The sequence below is a fragment of the Aquarana catesbeiana genome, linkage group LG04, assembly GCF_042186555.1.
Source record: "Aquarana catesbeiana isolate 2022-GZ linkage group LG04, ASM4218655v1, whole genome shotgun sequence".
Taxonomy (NCBI): domain Eukaryota; kingdom Metazoa; phylum Chordata; class Amphibia; order Anura; family Ranidae; genus Aquarana; species Aquarana catesbeiana.
The window spans coordinates 187,564,854-187,582,770 of record NC_133327.1 but is presented as its reverse complement, the minus strand read 5'-3'; the positions used below and the strand labels follow the sequence as shown (position 1 = coordinate 187,582,770).

The 17,917-nt window shown below is 41.5% G+C and overlaps 1 protein-coding gene across 1 annotated transcript in view; it reads left to right on the top strand.

Moving 5' to 3' along the window:
* ARHGEF26 (Rho guanine nucleotide exchange factor 26) overlaps positions 1-17,917 on the top strand; it is a 216,713-nt gene that overhangs the window by 126,553 nt on the left and 72,243 nt on the right. The window contains exons 9-10 of the mRNA XM_073626013.1: positions 1,492-1,566; positions 14,514-14,603. Coding sequence (XP_073482114.1) covers positions 1,492-1,566; positions 14,514-14,603 — 165 coding nt within the window. The remainder of the gene's footprint in view (positions 1-1,491; positions 1,567-14,513; positions 14,604-17,917) is intronic.

Sequence of the window (17,917 nt, the reverse complement as noted above, 5' to 3'; positions counted from 1 at the left end):
TAGCTACCCTGTTTCCCTGAAAATAAGACCTAGCGTGATTGTCGGTGATGGCTACAATATAAGCCCTACCCCCCAAATAAGCCCTAGTTAAAGTCCTTGTAGGTCTTATTTTCAGGGTAGGGCTTATTTTTGGGGAAACAGGGTAGGGCTTATTTGAGGGGTAGGGCTTATATTGCAGCCATCACCGACAATCACGCTAGGTCTTATTTTCAGGGAAACAGGGTAGCATTTCTACCTTGCAGCACTCGGGTCCTTAATTTATATCCCCAAACAGGGCACTATTTTCCCATGGACACTAAGTTTGCATGTTCTTTCTGTGCTTGTGTGGGCTTACTCTAGGTACTTCAGTTTCCTCCCAGATTCCAAGACAGGATGGTAGATTAATTGGCTCCTGTCTAAATTGGCACTAGTGTGTGTATGCATGTATGTATGCCATTAAGATAGCGACCTTAGATTGAAAACTCTTGAAGGCACAGACTGATGTGAATGAAAAGTGTGTAAAGCTCTGTATAAAATGTCTGTGCTATATAAATGCCTGTAAGGCCCACTACAGCTTAAAAGCGCTAAAAAACGCTGCTGAAAAATTCATTCTACAGCTTTCTCCAGCTAACGCTACTGGCTTTTTTTTATAATGTCCTGTGTGCATGAGGCCTAATAGATAATAAATAAATAATGGTGATTTCTTAGGTGTGCGAAAGCACAATTTAAGATTCAGCAACATAAATGTATGTACTTTTTGTTTATGTATTTCTTTACCAGTAGTATATTTTGTCGCCTAGAAAGGGTAGAATATTTTGAAAGCTATATGATGACAAATGCCATCCTGGATACCTTGAACATGTCCGAGATTTACCAAGTTGGATGCAACGTGTATAACTGGCCAAAGGCTTTCCCACATATAGGCTGCTTTTTAAACAGGTCCTTATCCCTACATGATGATAAAACTTCTTCAGTCTCTTAAGTGTCCAGTTACAGTCAGTTTCTGGTCCTCAGTCGCTTCCAAAAGTCTGAAGAAGAACTTTTGCACTTACATACTAGTGAGATTCTTCTGTTTTAAAAGCTAAAAGTGGGTATTGTTTGCAGACGCTGAAGGAATTTGTTTGAGTTCTTGTTAATTCATCTTTCACCTAATGTCTTCAAACTAACCACAAGCACTTGCACTCCCAAGCACTGCCTGTGCCTTCTTCTGTGAGCTGTCAGCAAGAGTGAATCAGAACCTTACCTCCCATGTAGGACTGCACGATTGGGTGGGGATTGCTAAAATAGCACAAGCCGCTGGCTGATAACTAAACTTTAGCTAGTTTTACATGCTTTTTGGGTAAGCTTAAGTGTGTAAAGTCTTGATATTTTTCCAACTCAGACATTTTAAGTCACTTTATTATAGACAAAGTCTATAATTAATGTAAGCTATATAGTAAATCAATATAAATGTTGTCTTTTACTTTAGTATTTTTCATGTCCAGGTCTAACTAGATATTATGTTTAACACAGACAATCTGTCAGAAAACACCTAAGGATTCCTCAAGATATGAAATCTGCAAAAAAGCCTTAAAAGAAGTTAGCAAGGTTGGTGTAATGCATCTTTTTTTCTATTCCATAGTGAAATATAGACAGTGTTTCATGTATTTCTACTAGTTTCTAACAATTAGGCTCCATGCACACAAGACTTTCAAAAAAGTCTTTCTGGGCGTCAGATTGCTGGCAGGAAAATGCTGCTTTAAAAATATGCTTTTTGTAAACTTGTTTATGCGTGTTTTTGGGCATTTTTTTAAATTACACCCAGCTTACATTGAGATCTGCAATGTAAAAAGCGTGTTTATGAGCGTTCATACGTGTTTTTCAGCGTTCTGCATTTTTTATGGTCAGAAGAACTGCTCTTGAAGGCGATTTTTAGGGCGTTTAGACAACAGCCCATAAACTCCCCTGCTAAGAAACTTCAAAAAACGTGTGAATGGACACATAGCATAGCATAGAGGGGAGTTTAAGGGCTGTTAAAAAACTGCCCAAACTCACAAAAACGTCAGCTTATCAGCTTCAGTGTGCATGAGGCCTTAGAAAGTAATCAACTTTAGTTGCTTGATAATCTGTAAAGTTTTCAGCTTGGCAAGTTGCCCTTCCAGGGAAAGACAATTGAATATGATCAGCAGAAGTCAACAGCTGTTTTTATTAACTGCATAAGTGGCCATGCATTTTTGTGATACCAGAAGACAGAACGTGTACCTAAAGTCAACACTTTTAAAAATATTTCTTTATCCAAAAAAAAAAAAAAGTTTTGGCCTTAGATATACTTTATTAAAAAAAAAAAAGCAAATGCAGAAAAAAATTAGATGGCCACAAACATGTAGGAACTAGAGAAATCAGTTTTCAACACGAAATCCACATTGACCTGATAAAAGCAAATTTCTGGAACACTGGATAGAGCTTAACCATTACTCTTTGTAGTATGTACATTTATGTGTGATAAATAGTCCTTTAAATAGAAAAGCAACGTTTATGCTCCCTTAATTTGAAGAGTACCGTGTATATACTCGAGTATAAGCCGAGATTTTCAGCCCTTTTTTAGGCTGAAAGTGCCCCCCTCGGCTTATACTCAAGTCACCGCCGTCTGCTTACCTGATCAGCACGTCATGTACACAGACAGCGGCCTCGTCCGTGGTATGAGGATGAGCGGATGTCCGTGATAGGCTAAACACTGACTGCTGGGAAATTGAGTGTTCTGCCTATCACAGATGAGGAGGAGGAGGCGCAGCTGCAGATCGGTACAGGTAGGCTGCAATGGACACAGGGAGGCATGCACAGGACACAGGGAGGCATGCACAGGACACAGTGAGGTATGCACAGGACACAGGGAGGCATGCACTGGACACAGGGAGGCATGCACCGGACACAGGGAGGCATGCACCGGACACAGGGAGGCATGCACCGGACACAGGGAGGCATGCACCAGACACAAGGAGGCATGCACCGGACACAAGGAGGCATGCACCGGACACAGGGAGGCATGCACCGGACACAAGGAGGCATGCACAGGACACAGGGAGGCATGCACAGGACACAGTGAGGCATGCACAGGACACAGGGAAGCATGCACAGGACACAGGGAGTTATGCAGAGGACACAGGGAGGCATGCAGAGGACACAGGGAGTTATGCACAGGACACAGGGAGTTATGCACAGGACACAGGGAGTTATGCACCAGACACAGGGAGTTATGCACAGGACACAGGGAGGCATGCACAGGATACAGGGAGGCATGCACAGGACACAGGGAGGCATGCACCGGACACTGGGAGGCATGCACCGGACACTGGGAGGCATGCACCGGACACAGGGAGGCATGCACCGGACACAGGGAGGCATGCACCGGACACAGGGAGGCATGCACCGGACACAAGGAGGCATGCACAGGACACAGGGAGGCATGCACAGGACACAGGGAGGCATGCACAGGACACAGGGAGTTATGCAGAGGACACAGGGAGGCATGCACCGGACACAAGGAGGCATGCACCGGACACAGGGAGGCATGCACAGGACACAGGGAGTTATGCAGAGGACACAGGGAGTTATGCAGAGGACACAGGGAGTTATGCACCGGACACAGGGAGTTATGCACCGGACACAGGGAGTTATGCACCGGACACAGGGAGTTATGCACAGGACACAGGGAGGCATGCACAGCACACAGGGAGGCATGCACAGCACACAGGGAGGCATGCAGCTGCAGATGGGCATTGTTGACCCTCTTTTCCACTTACAGTAGCTGCTGCATTTCTCACCCTCGGCTTATACTTGGGTCAATACGTTTTTTTGTGGTAAATTAGGGGCCTCGGCTTATATTCGGATCAACCTATACTCGAGTATATACGGTAGTCTGAATGTAATGGATGATTACCTTGACTATTTGCATGTGTTGCAACCCAGAAATATATAGCTTGTTTAAAACTTGAATACCTAAGCACTCTGTTATTTCACACTGTTATAGACCAACAGCAAACTTCTTTAATGTGAAAAGGGGTCTCTTATATGAACAGAAAAACATATGGCTAAGACTGTGTATAAATATGCCTCTGGGAACTTCCATTTTAGGATGAACTTGAAAGCTTTCCATAACTGATGTAATTATCTGAGAAGCAACAGAACGTAGAATGTCTCAATTGTTTCTTACAGATTTAAAGAACTATTATGTTATTATGATAACATGAATATTTAAGCTATAGCTCAGGTCAGGGGTTTTATTAATAAATAATGCTAAGCATTTTTGGTGGCCTGTTTTGTCTTAGGCCCCTTTCACACATGTGGACCGTTTGCAAGTTTTTTTTCCCAACCCTTGACGGATGAAAAATGGACATCAGTGCAGCTCTATGGAAAAATGTATGTAAACAGATGATCATCCATATACATCCGTTTTCATCCGCCTCCATTAACATTAGTCTTTTGGAACGGATCAAAGTCCTAATTTTTTTTTCCGGTAAAAAAAACCATAACAGATGAAAAACGAATATAAACTGGCCGATTTTGCATCTGTTTTTGCATTGGAAGTGGATGTAAGAAAAACTGATGTTAAACTGATGTAAACTTGATTTGATTTTTCTTGGAAAAAACATGACTAAACTGATAAAATGCTCTGCATGTGTGAAAGGGGCCTAAAGTTGAACTAAAGGCAAAACTTTTTCTTCCTTTTCTTTTTCTTTTTGGAGAGAGTAAGGGAGGGTTAAAAGCACCGGTCACCAGAACTAGTGTCCCTGTTGGAAGATTTCCCCTCTATTACTATTTTGAGGACAACCCATAATTTGGGATTTTCTTTTACTCTCGATTATACCCATAAACATGACAAACTGAGAGTGTTAGTCTCCCTAACAGGTTCTCAGACAGGAATAAAAATCAGGTGTATCCTTTTTTTTTTTTTTTTTTTTAACTGTACATTTTTTACTACCATAACCTAGCAAAGAACAACCCAAAATAAATTCTCTTGCTTCTGACAAGCGCAGAGATACCACGTGTATTTGTTGTTTATTTATTGTTTGTGCCTGTAGTAGGGCCCGGAAACATTTGTGTGCATTTTGCTTTTTTAATCCTACCATTGACATTGATAAAAAAAATGAGTTCTTTTTAAATCCTACCTAAAATGTACTGTACCTGACCCTTGACCAAAACTTTTGATTTGGCCATAACCTTTAACCCTGACACTGACCTAAGTTAAGATCTGATGTAGTCATTTTATCTTTTTTTATTATTTAAACACACTTTTTGTTTATAATTTCTCATCTAGCTGTGAATATAATGTATAGTTTTCTCTATTTAGGAGGATAAAACAACGCAGAGGAGGGCTGTAGAGTGAATAAGTGTGATAGCCAATCAGAGGCTATAAGAGAGCAGAGATCAGACCAGTGAACAGCTACTACGGGGAAAGGAGGGAGCACTGACAACTGGGCCATGGGCGCTTGTGCGTGACGTCACTGCTCCCGGAGTTCACAGCTGCTGTCAAAAGCTCCCTTAACCACTTCAACACTTGGCAATTTCACCCCCTCCTACCTAGGTCAATTTTCAGCTTTCAGCGCTGTCACACTTTGAATGACAATTGCGCGGTCATGCAGCACTGTACCCATATGACATTTTTATTATTTTCGCCTTCTGGTAAGAGAAAATGATGGGCTGCTTTGAAAATCAATGCACTGATGTTCAGTGCTCTGATTGTAAGTGTATACAATGTGCTGACAGGCTTGCCGGTTGGGCTCTCCTTTCCTCCCACAGTCACAGCATGGGAAGAAAGGACTGCTGATAAACAGCAAGTCTGTATACACGTGATCAGCTGTGATTGGACATAGCTGATCACATGGTAAAGGGCCGCTGTGATTTGCCCTTTACCGCTATCTGTGATCAGCTGTGTCACAGAGCGCGCCGGATGTGCACCCCAGGGGGCGTGGTTCTGGACGGACGTCAATGGATGCGCTCCCAGAACTGGATGACACACTGTAGCCATCTTTTCGCTACTGCAGGGTCAGGAAGGTACTAAGCCTCATACACATGATGAGAATATCGGACAAATGACTGTCCCTTTTTTTTTGCATGCCAGTCTCATATCAAAAATGAAGAAGTTACTAAAGGTTCGAAAATTTTCGTACGACAGAATACAACTTCAGAAGTGATGTAATGTGTTTTTTTTTTTTTCCGGACGAATGCTGTACTATTTAACCACTTGAGCCCCGGAAGAATTGAACCCTTAATGACCGGAGCGCTTTTTACAATTTGGCACTGCGCTGCTTTAACTGGTTGTTGCGCGGTCATGCAATGCTGTACCTAAACTACATTTGTGTAATTTTTTTCCCCACAAATAGAGCTTTCTTTTGATGGTATTTGATTGCCTCTGCGATTTTTTTTTTTACTATATAAACGGAAAAAGATGGAAAATTTTGAAAAAAAATCATATTTTCTACTTTTTGTAATAAAAAAAATCCGAAAAACTCAATTTTTGTCAAACATTTAGGCCAAAATGTATTCAGCCACATGTCTTTGGTAAAAAAAGCACGGGGGGACAGGGGTGCTTTTTTATTTTTATTATTTATTTATTTTTTTTTACTATATAAACGGAAAAAGATGGAAAATTTTGAAAAAAAATCATATTTTCTACTTTTTGTTATAAAAAAAAATCAGAAAAACTCAATTTTTGTCAAACATTTAGGCCAAAATGTATTCAGCCACATGTCTTTGGTAAAAAAAAGCACGGGGGGACAGGGGTGCTTTTTTATTTTTATTATTTATTTATTTATTTTTTTTAAACTGTTCCTTTCATTTTTTATTTTATTTTTTATTTTTTTTATCATTTTTATTGTTATCTCAGGGAATATAAATATCCCCTATGATAGCAATAGGTAGTGAAAGGTACTCTTTTTTTTGGCGCTGTTTATATCCGGCAAAACCTAAGTTCTGAAATGCTTGTAGCCTCCGATTTCTTAGGCCATAGAGATGATTGGAGCCATTCTGGCCTCATTCAGCTTTATGGTCCGCTGGCGGAACCACTGGCTGCATTCTCGGGTTCCCTGGTGGGACAGGAGAGCCAGAGAAAACCATGGAAGATGGCGGGAGGGGGGACGTTCCCTCCTACTGCTTGTAAAAGCAGTCGAGGCTAATTAGCCACTAGGATTGCTTTTACATGAAAGCCAACTGCTGGCTGAAAAGAATGACACCTAAACCTGTAGGCATCATTCTGGTACAACCACTCACAATCCAGCAACATACCAGTACGTTGCTGGTCCTTGTTGGGCATATATTGTAATGTTCTTTTTTTTTTCATGCAACCTGTGGGCTGAACGAAAAAAAGAGATTGATCGCTGGACATGCCCACCATTAGAATACCGCCCTTCATCCACCCACTTCTAATGATGGGCATACATGCACCATTTTTTTTTTTTAAATCACCTCCTACAGCGCTGGAGTCGCTTATTTACGTATCGGGAAACCAAACGCTGTTACAGTCAAGATGAATAAATCAGCGCTGCAGCTGAATGCCGTACCTGAAAAGCAAACAATGGTAACAATAAAATATTAACTCGATAAAACAACTTATTTTTTTATTGCAATCTGTGCCTAAAAAATATATGCCGAAGCACGTTCCCTCCCACTGCTTGTAAAATGTTAGGAGCAAATCACCCCTCCACCTCCGCCCCCTTGCTTTGGCATATATGCTCTTTTTTTTTTTAACTGTGGTGGTGAAATCGCCTCCTACAGCTCTGGAGTAACGGCTTTATGTATCGTGGGAGCAAACGCTGCTGCTGTCAGAATAAATAAACCCGTGCTGCAGTTGAATGGCTTACCTGCTAAGCAAATAATTGTTAACAATAAAACAAAGTAACATTACAGTATAACAGTAAGACATACCATACCTGCAAAGCAAATACTATAAAACACAGTAAAAATAAAACATTACAGTGCTAAAATACAGTAACAATAGAGAGAGAAGAATAGATATAGAACAATAGAGAGCGGACAACAGAGAGCGAACATATGAGAGAGAACAATAGAGAGAGAGGAAAAATAAAACGACAACTCTTTTTGCCTTTTTTATTTATTTATTTATTTTTTGCACTTTTATATAAACTGTAAACTGTAACTATAAACGTTACAGATTAGAGTCTCTCAAAATGTGATGGCCATCTCATCTTTCGAAACCCTGTGTAAGTGTGCCCTAGGATGTGTAGTGCTGTACCCTACGCTAATACTCCACTAGTGTGTGGTAGCGTTTGAAACAGTAACCCGATGCAGAGATCAGGTTGGTCAGGACAGGAGGGACAAAAAAAGCAGGTGTCACCCCTAAAAGCACGTTTTCTGCAGACACGATATCTGCTTTGGGGTGTTCTTTGGGCAGGGGTACCAGGGAGGACATACAGAAAATTCCTCCCATGCAGCCGGCTCACTGCATTTGCGCTGGGAAGTTGGGCCACAGCACCGGTTGGGCCACAGCACCGTTCTTGCAATTTTAGGAAGTATCCAATTCATCCTGAAGCTTTGTATAGCACATAAGCATTCAGCAGAGCCAATTGGAATAAATATACAGACACATTTTTGTACCAGTGTCTGGCCTTACGGGCAATTAAGTACGGCACCAACATCTGGTCGTTGAGGTCCACCCCTCCTATGCAAAGGTTGTATTCGTGGACACAGAGGAGTTTCTCCACAACACCAGTCGCAGTTGGAATTTCAACTGTCTTATCTGCGTGAAGGGAGGGCAGAACGAAAACATTCTGATTATCCCTCCACTTCACTGCGAGCAAATTATTACTCAAGCAGGCTCTCTCCCCCGTCTAAGTTGTGACTCTAGAAGCCTTTGGGGGAAGCCCCGGCGATTAGATCGCACGGTGCCACATGCACCAATTTCACAATCAAAAAGGTGACTAAAAAGTGGCACGCTTGTGTAATAATTGTCCACGTACAAGTGGTACCCCTTTCCGAATAAGGATGACACCATGTCCCACACAATCTTTCCAGCGCTCCCTATGTAGTCTGTTTTCCGGCTCCACATGACTTCTCTTCCCGCGTAAACCATAAAACTATATGTATAGCCTGTTGCCCTGTCACAGAGCTTATACATCCTGACCCCATATCTGGCACGCTTGCTGGGAAGATACTGTTTGATAGACAAGCGGCCAGAAAATTTAATCAGGGACTCATCAATGCAGACAACTTGATCCGGAGTAACCAAGGCTGCAAACTATTGGTGGAAGTGGTTTACAAGAGGCCAAATTTTATAGAGCCAATCAAATCCAGGGTCACCCCGAAGATGACAGAGTTTATTGTCATTAAAATTCATGAGCCGCAAGATCTGCTCATATCATGTCCTGGTCATGCAAGCAGAGAACACGGGCATATGATGAATTGGGTCAGTGGACCAATATAATCGCAACTCACTTTTTTTAGTTTTGCCCATGCGGAGGGATAGGCCCAGAAAGGTCTTAAATTCGGAAACCTTAATAGGTTTCCAATCTCTGGCAAGGGCCAGCCGGGGATTAGTGGTGATGAATTGACCAGCATACAAATTGCTTCGGTCCACAATAGATCTATAGAGATCTTCCGTGAAAAACAGCGAATAAAAATCAAGTGACGTAAAATCAACTGTTTCCACCTGAATTCAAGGTTGGCTAGTAAATGGGGGAAGTACATGCGCTGCAGAAGTGATGGGCTCCCAATTCGGATTGGCAAATGCAGCGAGAAGGGCACTATGGGCTCAACGGCCTGTGTTTGTCTTCTTGGTGGCTGCGGGACACTACTTGTGCTAGCCACCGCATCAGCTTGAACTGCACTTATGGGACTTGCCAGGTTACATGAGCGGCACTAGTACTGACTCTCTGCTCCATACGAGAGCCCTGCGCTTCTTGCACCTCAACAACAGCAGAAGAATGGGGTTGGGTACACCTGACCTTGGCAGGGACCACTACTCCATTGTCAGAGCTATCTGTCAGGGTGCCGCTGCTCTCTACCAGCTTGTATTCTGAGCCTGAATCTGACGATTGGGTGACTTCCTCTCCACTCTCATCTGTCATTCTCAGAAATGTGTAGGCCTCTTCACTAGTGTCCCTTCGATTGGACATTGTGGCCTCTAAATTTACTGGTACAACTAGTGAAACGCACAGGAAAAAAGAGCACCTGATTGTCAGCGACTGCTTCAAACACTACCAAAAAAACTGTTAGCATTCACAGGGATCAGGCCTGACTCTGCGAATGCTGCAGTTATGTGTTTTGTAAGTGACAGTGATCGATCAATACTGCACTTGGGTGGGCTGAACTGGGCGGAGGGGCTAAACGCAGGTGTTAGCAGATATCTGGGCTGATCCCGCTAATGCTGCATTTTTGGGAACCCTAAACTACTGGGGACGCTAATATAGATCTGATCAGATCAAATATATTGATCCGTTCAGACACTATACTACTAAGGGAGGTGTATGGTGCGTGCGTTGGTGTTAGCGCTACTGGCACTAATTTGACGCTGTTTGGGGCTGACGCGGACCCTAACTGATGCTAAAGCCTAACTGATGTCACCTGTCGGGCGATCAGGGGGTTAAACCTTTTTTCAGCAATATATGGCGGGTACCCTGACGCTATAAAAACCTGACGGTGACAGTAACTAGCTAACTACACACTGACGGGATGAAAGAGTTAACTGGGGGGTGATCAGGGGGTTAAAACTTTAATAGGTGGGTTTAGGGGGGTCCCTAGACTTATCTGGGCCTACTACTAAGTACCCTAATGCTGATTAGTGTCACAAATTACACCAGTACAGTGATCAAAGAAATATATGAAAACTGCACTTGGTGACACTGTGATAGGGAGTGAAGGGGTTAAATGGGGGGGTGAAAAGTGTGCCTATGTGTACTGTGTCAGTGTAATGTTGGTGCAATCCACGTTTAGATGTCCTCTCTCCTCTCTCTGGAACGGAAAAAAATTCCAGAGAGGGAGATTACATCACTTCCCCTGCCTGTGTTTACACTTACAGGCAGAGGACAGTCTCCCATTTGCCTGAAACGATCACCAGGTCCAGGCCACAAATCATGCCTGGGCCTGGGGACTGATCGGTTCTGAAGCGAATCCGATCGCTGCAGGTGCGCTGGGTTCGCCCCCTTAGGCTGCTGCTTGTCCGGCGTACAGCTACGGCACCTCGCCCAGGGGAGCCAACCTGCCGCAATATAACTGTGGCTGCTGGTCCGGAACCAGTTGAATTAAAATGGTATGGTCTGCTATCGTACAAGAAGGATTTTCGTGCTTGTCCCTTTGAATAATTTCAGACTGTCATGATCAGCTCTCAAAAGCTGTGTACTAATGATCAGATTATTGTACGATCATTTCCAAAGCTGTATTTTTCGTCCAATTTTCTGATCGTTTGTATTAGGCATTACGTAGGGGAGCTAAAGCTTCTGAATTATGTGACCAGACCGGATTAAAAAAGGTACGTACACGGATCTTTTTTTGTACAGGGTATGCAGAGTAGGTAGGAGTGGGTGGAAATGTTGTTAAAGCAGAGTTCCACTCGTTTATTATTTTATTAAAAGTCCACATCTACAAAAAGTGTAGCTGCTGACTTTTAATAAACAGACACTCACCTGTCCCATGATCCAACGATGCAGCTGCCCGAAGCCTCGCTCCTCTCCCTCTCCTCTCTGCAGCACCGTATTGCAGCTGTGGGTGTCCGGCTGTGACAGCTTGCAGCTTCACAGCTGGGCATACACTGCGCATCCGCGAGTGGCACTGTCACATGCCCCAGAAGATTGCAGAGAGGGAGGGGCCGCCTAGGGGGAGAGGAGGAGTTGCCTAGGCGGCAAGAAGACGGAAGGAGGAAGTGGAACAGGAAGTACCTGTCAAAACCAAGTACCCACTCCCCCCCCCCCCCCCAAAAAAAATGACAAGTCAAACGTGGCATGTAAGGGGGCGAGGGGTGCTTAAAGCAGAAGAATAGTTAGTTAGCCTTTGCTACCACTTTAAAGCTTAACTGTTTGCTTTTCTGAAGGTTCTCTGTAGCAGATCCTATATATTCTGTTGTGAATATTTATTAATTTATTTATTTCAGGTACTTATATAGCGCCGTCAATTTATGCAGCGCTTTACATATACATTGTACATTCACATCAGTCCCTACCCTCAAGGAGCTTACAATCTAAGGTCCCTAACTCACATTGATACATAGTAGGGACAATTTAGACAGCATCCAATTAACCTACCAGCATGTCTTTGGAGTGTGGGAGGAAACCCACGCAGACACAGGGAGAACATGCAAACTCCAGGCAGGTAGTGTCGTGGTTGGGATTCGAACCAGTGACCCTTCTTACTGCTAGGCGAGAGTGCTACCCACTACACCACTGTGCCGCCCGTAGTATAGTATAGTATTGTTTTTACTAGTCATTTACAATTTGTCCACATAACTGCTGTGCTGACACTGCTGACCTATCAGTATTCACTGTATATCTCTAGGGAAAATCTTTTTGACCATTTTTAGTCAATTTTTTATTGCTGTCTCTGTCCCCATTGAAAAGATTCACCCTATCTGTTTGTACTGGTAGCTATTGCCACTGTTAAAGAAACTGAGGGAAGTTTTAGAGTTGTTCCCAGAACAAGAAGTGGAGGGGAAATCTTTCAATGCAGACAGTGTTCCAGGTACAACTGTCTAAGAGGGGAATTCCCCTCCATTGGGCAGATAGATTTTCTCTAATATACTGTGGTGTCTCTGGGACAAGAAGTGAAGAGACATTTACCCGATGGTAACCAGCAAAAAAAAAAAAAAAAAAGTTGCAGGTTTTTTAACCCTTCCTTACGCTATCAAAATCTAAAAAAAGAATACGTTTTAAGAGCTGGTTTTACAAAGCATAACTTTCAGTTAGCATTTCACACACATTGGTCTAATCTTGCTCTACCTTTTGAAAACTGATCTCATGAAACCAAAGAGCGTTAGTAGTTTAACAATTAAGTTTAGAGAATGAATACAGCTAATACTTTGCTTGATGAACTAACAGTTGTGAGCTGTGATTCTTGCACATGTTACGACTGATCACCACCCAAGGCACTCAGCATTCCAGTCACCTTATACCTTATACACACAATGGAAAGTGATTTGTTCTGAACTAGTTCATTTTCAGGGATTAATGATCTCCGGCCTGCAGGTCCGTCTGTATTTAGTACATCTACAGAATTCTGCTCTCCCAATTTTTTGAAAAATGGCTATCAATTTGCTGACTAGTCATCCAGGAATCATTGACAGGCTTGGATCTCAGAAGTACACATCACCTGCCTTTAAGGCTTGGTGGAGACTGGGGAGTAATATTATATCATTTATCATTAGGGTCTCCAGGAATGAACTCTGACCAGATCTTAAAAGCTGGATTAGAAATCCATGCTGTGTCTACATATTTGCCATATTTATAGAAAAGTGCTTCTATTGTACACTTTGGTATGCATGTTAAATGTTCTTAAGATTTATGACAGAGCAAAAATGATGACGCATCCATCTGTTATTTATTGCTGTTGGAAAGTTCCTCTGCCAAAAGTGAATGAGTCAACCATTTATTATATAGGTGAATGTAATGAGTGTAGTGTTGTGTTTCAGAAGATTATATGATATGTGGGCACGTGTATGTACAGTATTATAGCTGTAAGAGCCTAAAAACCAAGAGGGTGGAGATTGGGAAGTTTTACTAGTCATGCGGATGACTGCCTCCTGGAACTTAACTGCATTAGCTGAGTAGTTTATACTGTACCTGCACCTACTGCAATGGAATGCCTTTAAACAGGGAATAAAAACTTGGCTTAATAATAGACCAGAATTTGAACAGAACTGGTAATTATACTGGTGATTTACCGAGGCCTAAAAAAAAGAGAAAAAACCTCAATGATTTTCCTCTTTAACACACATTTAAAAATGTAATCTCAATTTTGGGTAGAGGTGATCTTTAACATAATTTATGATCGTCTGATGTTATGACTTCTTTGGTAGTAGTTCTTTGTTCAAAACTTGGCAGGGTAGTGTGGCAGAAACAACTTATTTTCACACAGTGAACCTACATAGTTCATGTGGACCAGCCTATATCATTTTTATTATTACACAGAAATCTTCAATAAAACTTGAGAAGAAGACAGAAATTTAATGTAGCTTTAGCCTGGACAAATATATTCTCACCTGATTGTACATCCTATTCTATCCAATATAACAGCTGTGAAGGGCCCTGGCACTGAATAGTTAAAAAAATGTAAACGTAATCAAACTGTTATATGCAAGTTTCAAGTTTAGAAATATATATTTGTATATTTACCTTTGGCTTTCTGTTTGACCACTACTCCAAGTGTATCCTCTACAGCAGCCCGAAGCATCTTTAGTGATTCTACCCACATGTCCACATGGTATTATGCATTTAGCGGTTGGTTTTGAAGTGTATTTGACATATATTTGTATACACTCTTGTTCTTGTTATTTGAGTGACAGGATGTATATGTTTGTTCTTTTTCAAATTAATATTCTCTATTATCTTTAATTTTAGTTGGTTCGTCTGTGCAATGAAGGAGCACGGAAAATGGAGCGGATGGAAATGATGGTGACAATAAATTCTCAGCTGGAGTTTAAAATCAAGGTATTTTCATGATTTACTCTTTCATTGCCACTTTAGGCAACATGCACATGGACGTAAAAAAAAAAGCCACTTTTAGAGGTGTCTAACTTTTTCTTTTTCTTTTTTTTTTTATGCCTATGAACACAGCTGCATTTTGGCTAAAATGTACATGCAAATGTTTAAACGCATGTTTGCATGCTGCATTCAGGGGTGTGTCAAAAAGAAAAAAATACTTGCAATCCTGGAGAAGCGCTTTTTCCTTTGGCCTCCAAAGCATCTGATCAAACCAATAATCGGTATGATCAGATGCTTTCACAAGCCAGTAAAGGCTTGTTTACATCAAACTGAAACCATAAGTGACAAAATCCTTGTCGCTTCTGGTTTCTGACATTGCACAGTGGGAGGAATGATATCCGTTCCTCACATTGTATATGGGGGAGCCGATGCTGCCGATCGCATCCTTACACGACTTCCTGATGGGATGTGGGATCCAGGTAAGGGCTGATGCCGAGGGGAAGGGGGGACACCCTTCCGTTGCCTGTAGAAGTGATGGAGCAGCTGTATAGCCACTCAGATCACTTCTACTGAAAAGAGAATCGACGGCTGAAAATTTTGATACCAGAAATATGCCTGCAGCATCCTGGGTATAACCACTTTAACTGGAGGAAATCATATAATATCCACCCAGGGACAAGTGGTTATTACGCCCATGTGCATGAGGCTTGGGCCACATTTACACGGCAGGTTACATGCAGCCTGCGGATACCAGTGCCTAGAATCATGGATTCTTGCCACTGTAGTGTGTGTGTGTGTGTATATGTGTGTATATATATATATATATATATATATATATATATATATATATATATATATATATATAAATATTATAACGGAATGGTATATGGGACTTTAAATGAATGCCTCATTTAAAGTCCCATGCTGCTGTAATGATCGGGGCATGTGAATACGAACGCTCGGCCTATTTAAAATAATGACAGGCTGACAGCGGCTGCCGCTGTTTACATGTTGCTGCACACAGAGCAGATAGCTGCTGTTATGCATGGATGGCCATAACATCTTCAGCTACATGTGAACAGAGTTGGCCGTTGTCAGCCTGTCATTCGTTTAAATAGGCTGAGTGGCCTCTGCTATTCGCATGCCCTGGTAATTCCAGCCTCTAGAATCCATTGATTCTTGCCACTGCAATCCACAGGGCATGTGAAAAAAGCCTTATATGTTAAATATGACTTTATTTGCTTGGGCCCCCTTCAGGTATGGTTCTCATCCTTAAATGAGCATTACTTTTAAGGCACTATTTTCACAAAGATCGGCAATAGATAAACTTGCAGCAGTTTTCACATATTTAGTACTGAACTTGCAACAGTTTTTACATAAAGTGTGCTGAAATTCAAAATACCCACCCTAACCAAAGGTACATAAATACACCATAAGTGTGGTGAAAATCAAATTATGCCCCCAAAAAATGCCAGAAAAAATGCATCAGTCACTGACTGATGGTGCGGAGCTAATATGTCTTCACAGCCATAGCTACTGCTGTGACTTGTAACGGAGTATGTGCATGTGTTAGACTTTTGTAAGTGTTACAGTAGTAGTCAAAGTGACTTAGAAAAAAAAAACTAATATTTAGAACTTGCTGTACGTCTGCTCTAAAACCTTTTGCACGCATAAGAATTGGTCAGGAGCATGTTTATATTAGAACAGTGCTATTTTTTGGGCAGCGTCGTAAAGAAAGTACCGCATTTTTCAAAGTGTGTGTTTTTTTGGGTTTTTTTGGGGTTTTTTTTAGTAAATCTGCCTCACTGCCTATGTTTTGCACCATTCCACTTCCACTGAAAAAGTCATCCAGTTGATCTCAACAACCAATTTAAATTCCAAAGATAGAATGTATGTGATAAAGCATCTCAGCCATCTACAACTTACTAGCACAATGTAAATATTTTAGTGGAAACATTTTTTTGTTCAAATTTCTCAGAGCTCTTGAGGACTGAAGGAATGTGAAGGTGACATTGCGCGATTAATCTGCATTTTCCATAGCGATCACTTAATTTGTTTTCACTTCTAAGTTTATAACCATTGTGTGTATTTTAGGAAAGATTTCAAAGAAAACCAAACTTTCCTGTTTTCCACACTCATTATTCCTGCAAGTCACCTGGGATGTCTCTTGTTATTTTGACTTCATCTGTCTACACTTTCACTAACATAAATTGTTACCTTTTAGTTTAGAGCACTAAACAGCTGTATTATGAAACATTTAAACCATCAGTCCAGCTAAAGCTGACATTTTAGTTTTTATAGCGAATGAAGAGTCACGCTATCAAACAAGGTCACCTTGCACACAAATTCATGGTCTATAGAGCTGCCGTAGTCATAACAAGGAGGGCATTATTCTCTCTGGTGGATTTAAAATAATACAGTTAGGTCCATATATATTTGGACACAGGCACAATTTTCATACTTTTGGCTCTGTATGCCAACAGAATAAAATTAAACAAAACAATCCAAATGAATTTGAAGTGCAGACTTTCAGCTTTAATTCAAGGGCTTAAACATAAATATCAAGTACACATTTTAAAAACAAGCATTTGTATACACAATCCCTCCATTGTCAAGGGTTCAAATGTAATAGGACAAATGAATATAATCATAAATAAAATGTTCATTTTTAATATTTTGTTGAGAATCCTTTACTGGCAATGACTGCCTGAAATCTGGAACCCATGGACATTACCAAAGACTGGATTTCCTAATTTCTGATGCTTTTCCAGGCTCTAACTGCAACTGTCTTCAGTTGTTCCATTTGTGGGTCTTTTTGCCTTTAGTTTTGCCTTCAGCACGCTCAATTGTGTTGAGATCAGGTGATCTGGGTTGAGATCGGGTCATTGCAGAATATTCCACTTCTTTTCCTTTCCTTGTGAAACGCCGCCCAATCAACTTTGCTGCATTTGGCTGAATCTGGGCTGACAGTACATCTCTAAACACTGCAATATTCATCCGGCTGCTTCTGTCACATCATCAATAAACATCAATGACCCAGAGCCACTGGAAGCCATGCATGCCCATGCCATCACACTGCCTCCACCATGTTTTACAAATGATGTTGTATGCTTTGGATCATGAGCTGTTCCAAGCCTTCGCCACACTTTTTTTTCCCCGTAATTTTGGTACAGATTAATCTTAGTTTCATCTGTCCAAAGAATGCTTTTCCAGAACCAGTCTGGCTTTTTTAGATTTTTTTTGCAAAGTCTAATCTGGCTTTTTTATTCTTCAGGCTTGATAATGATTTGCACCTTGTGGTGAACCCTCTGTATTTGCTC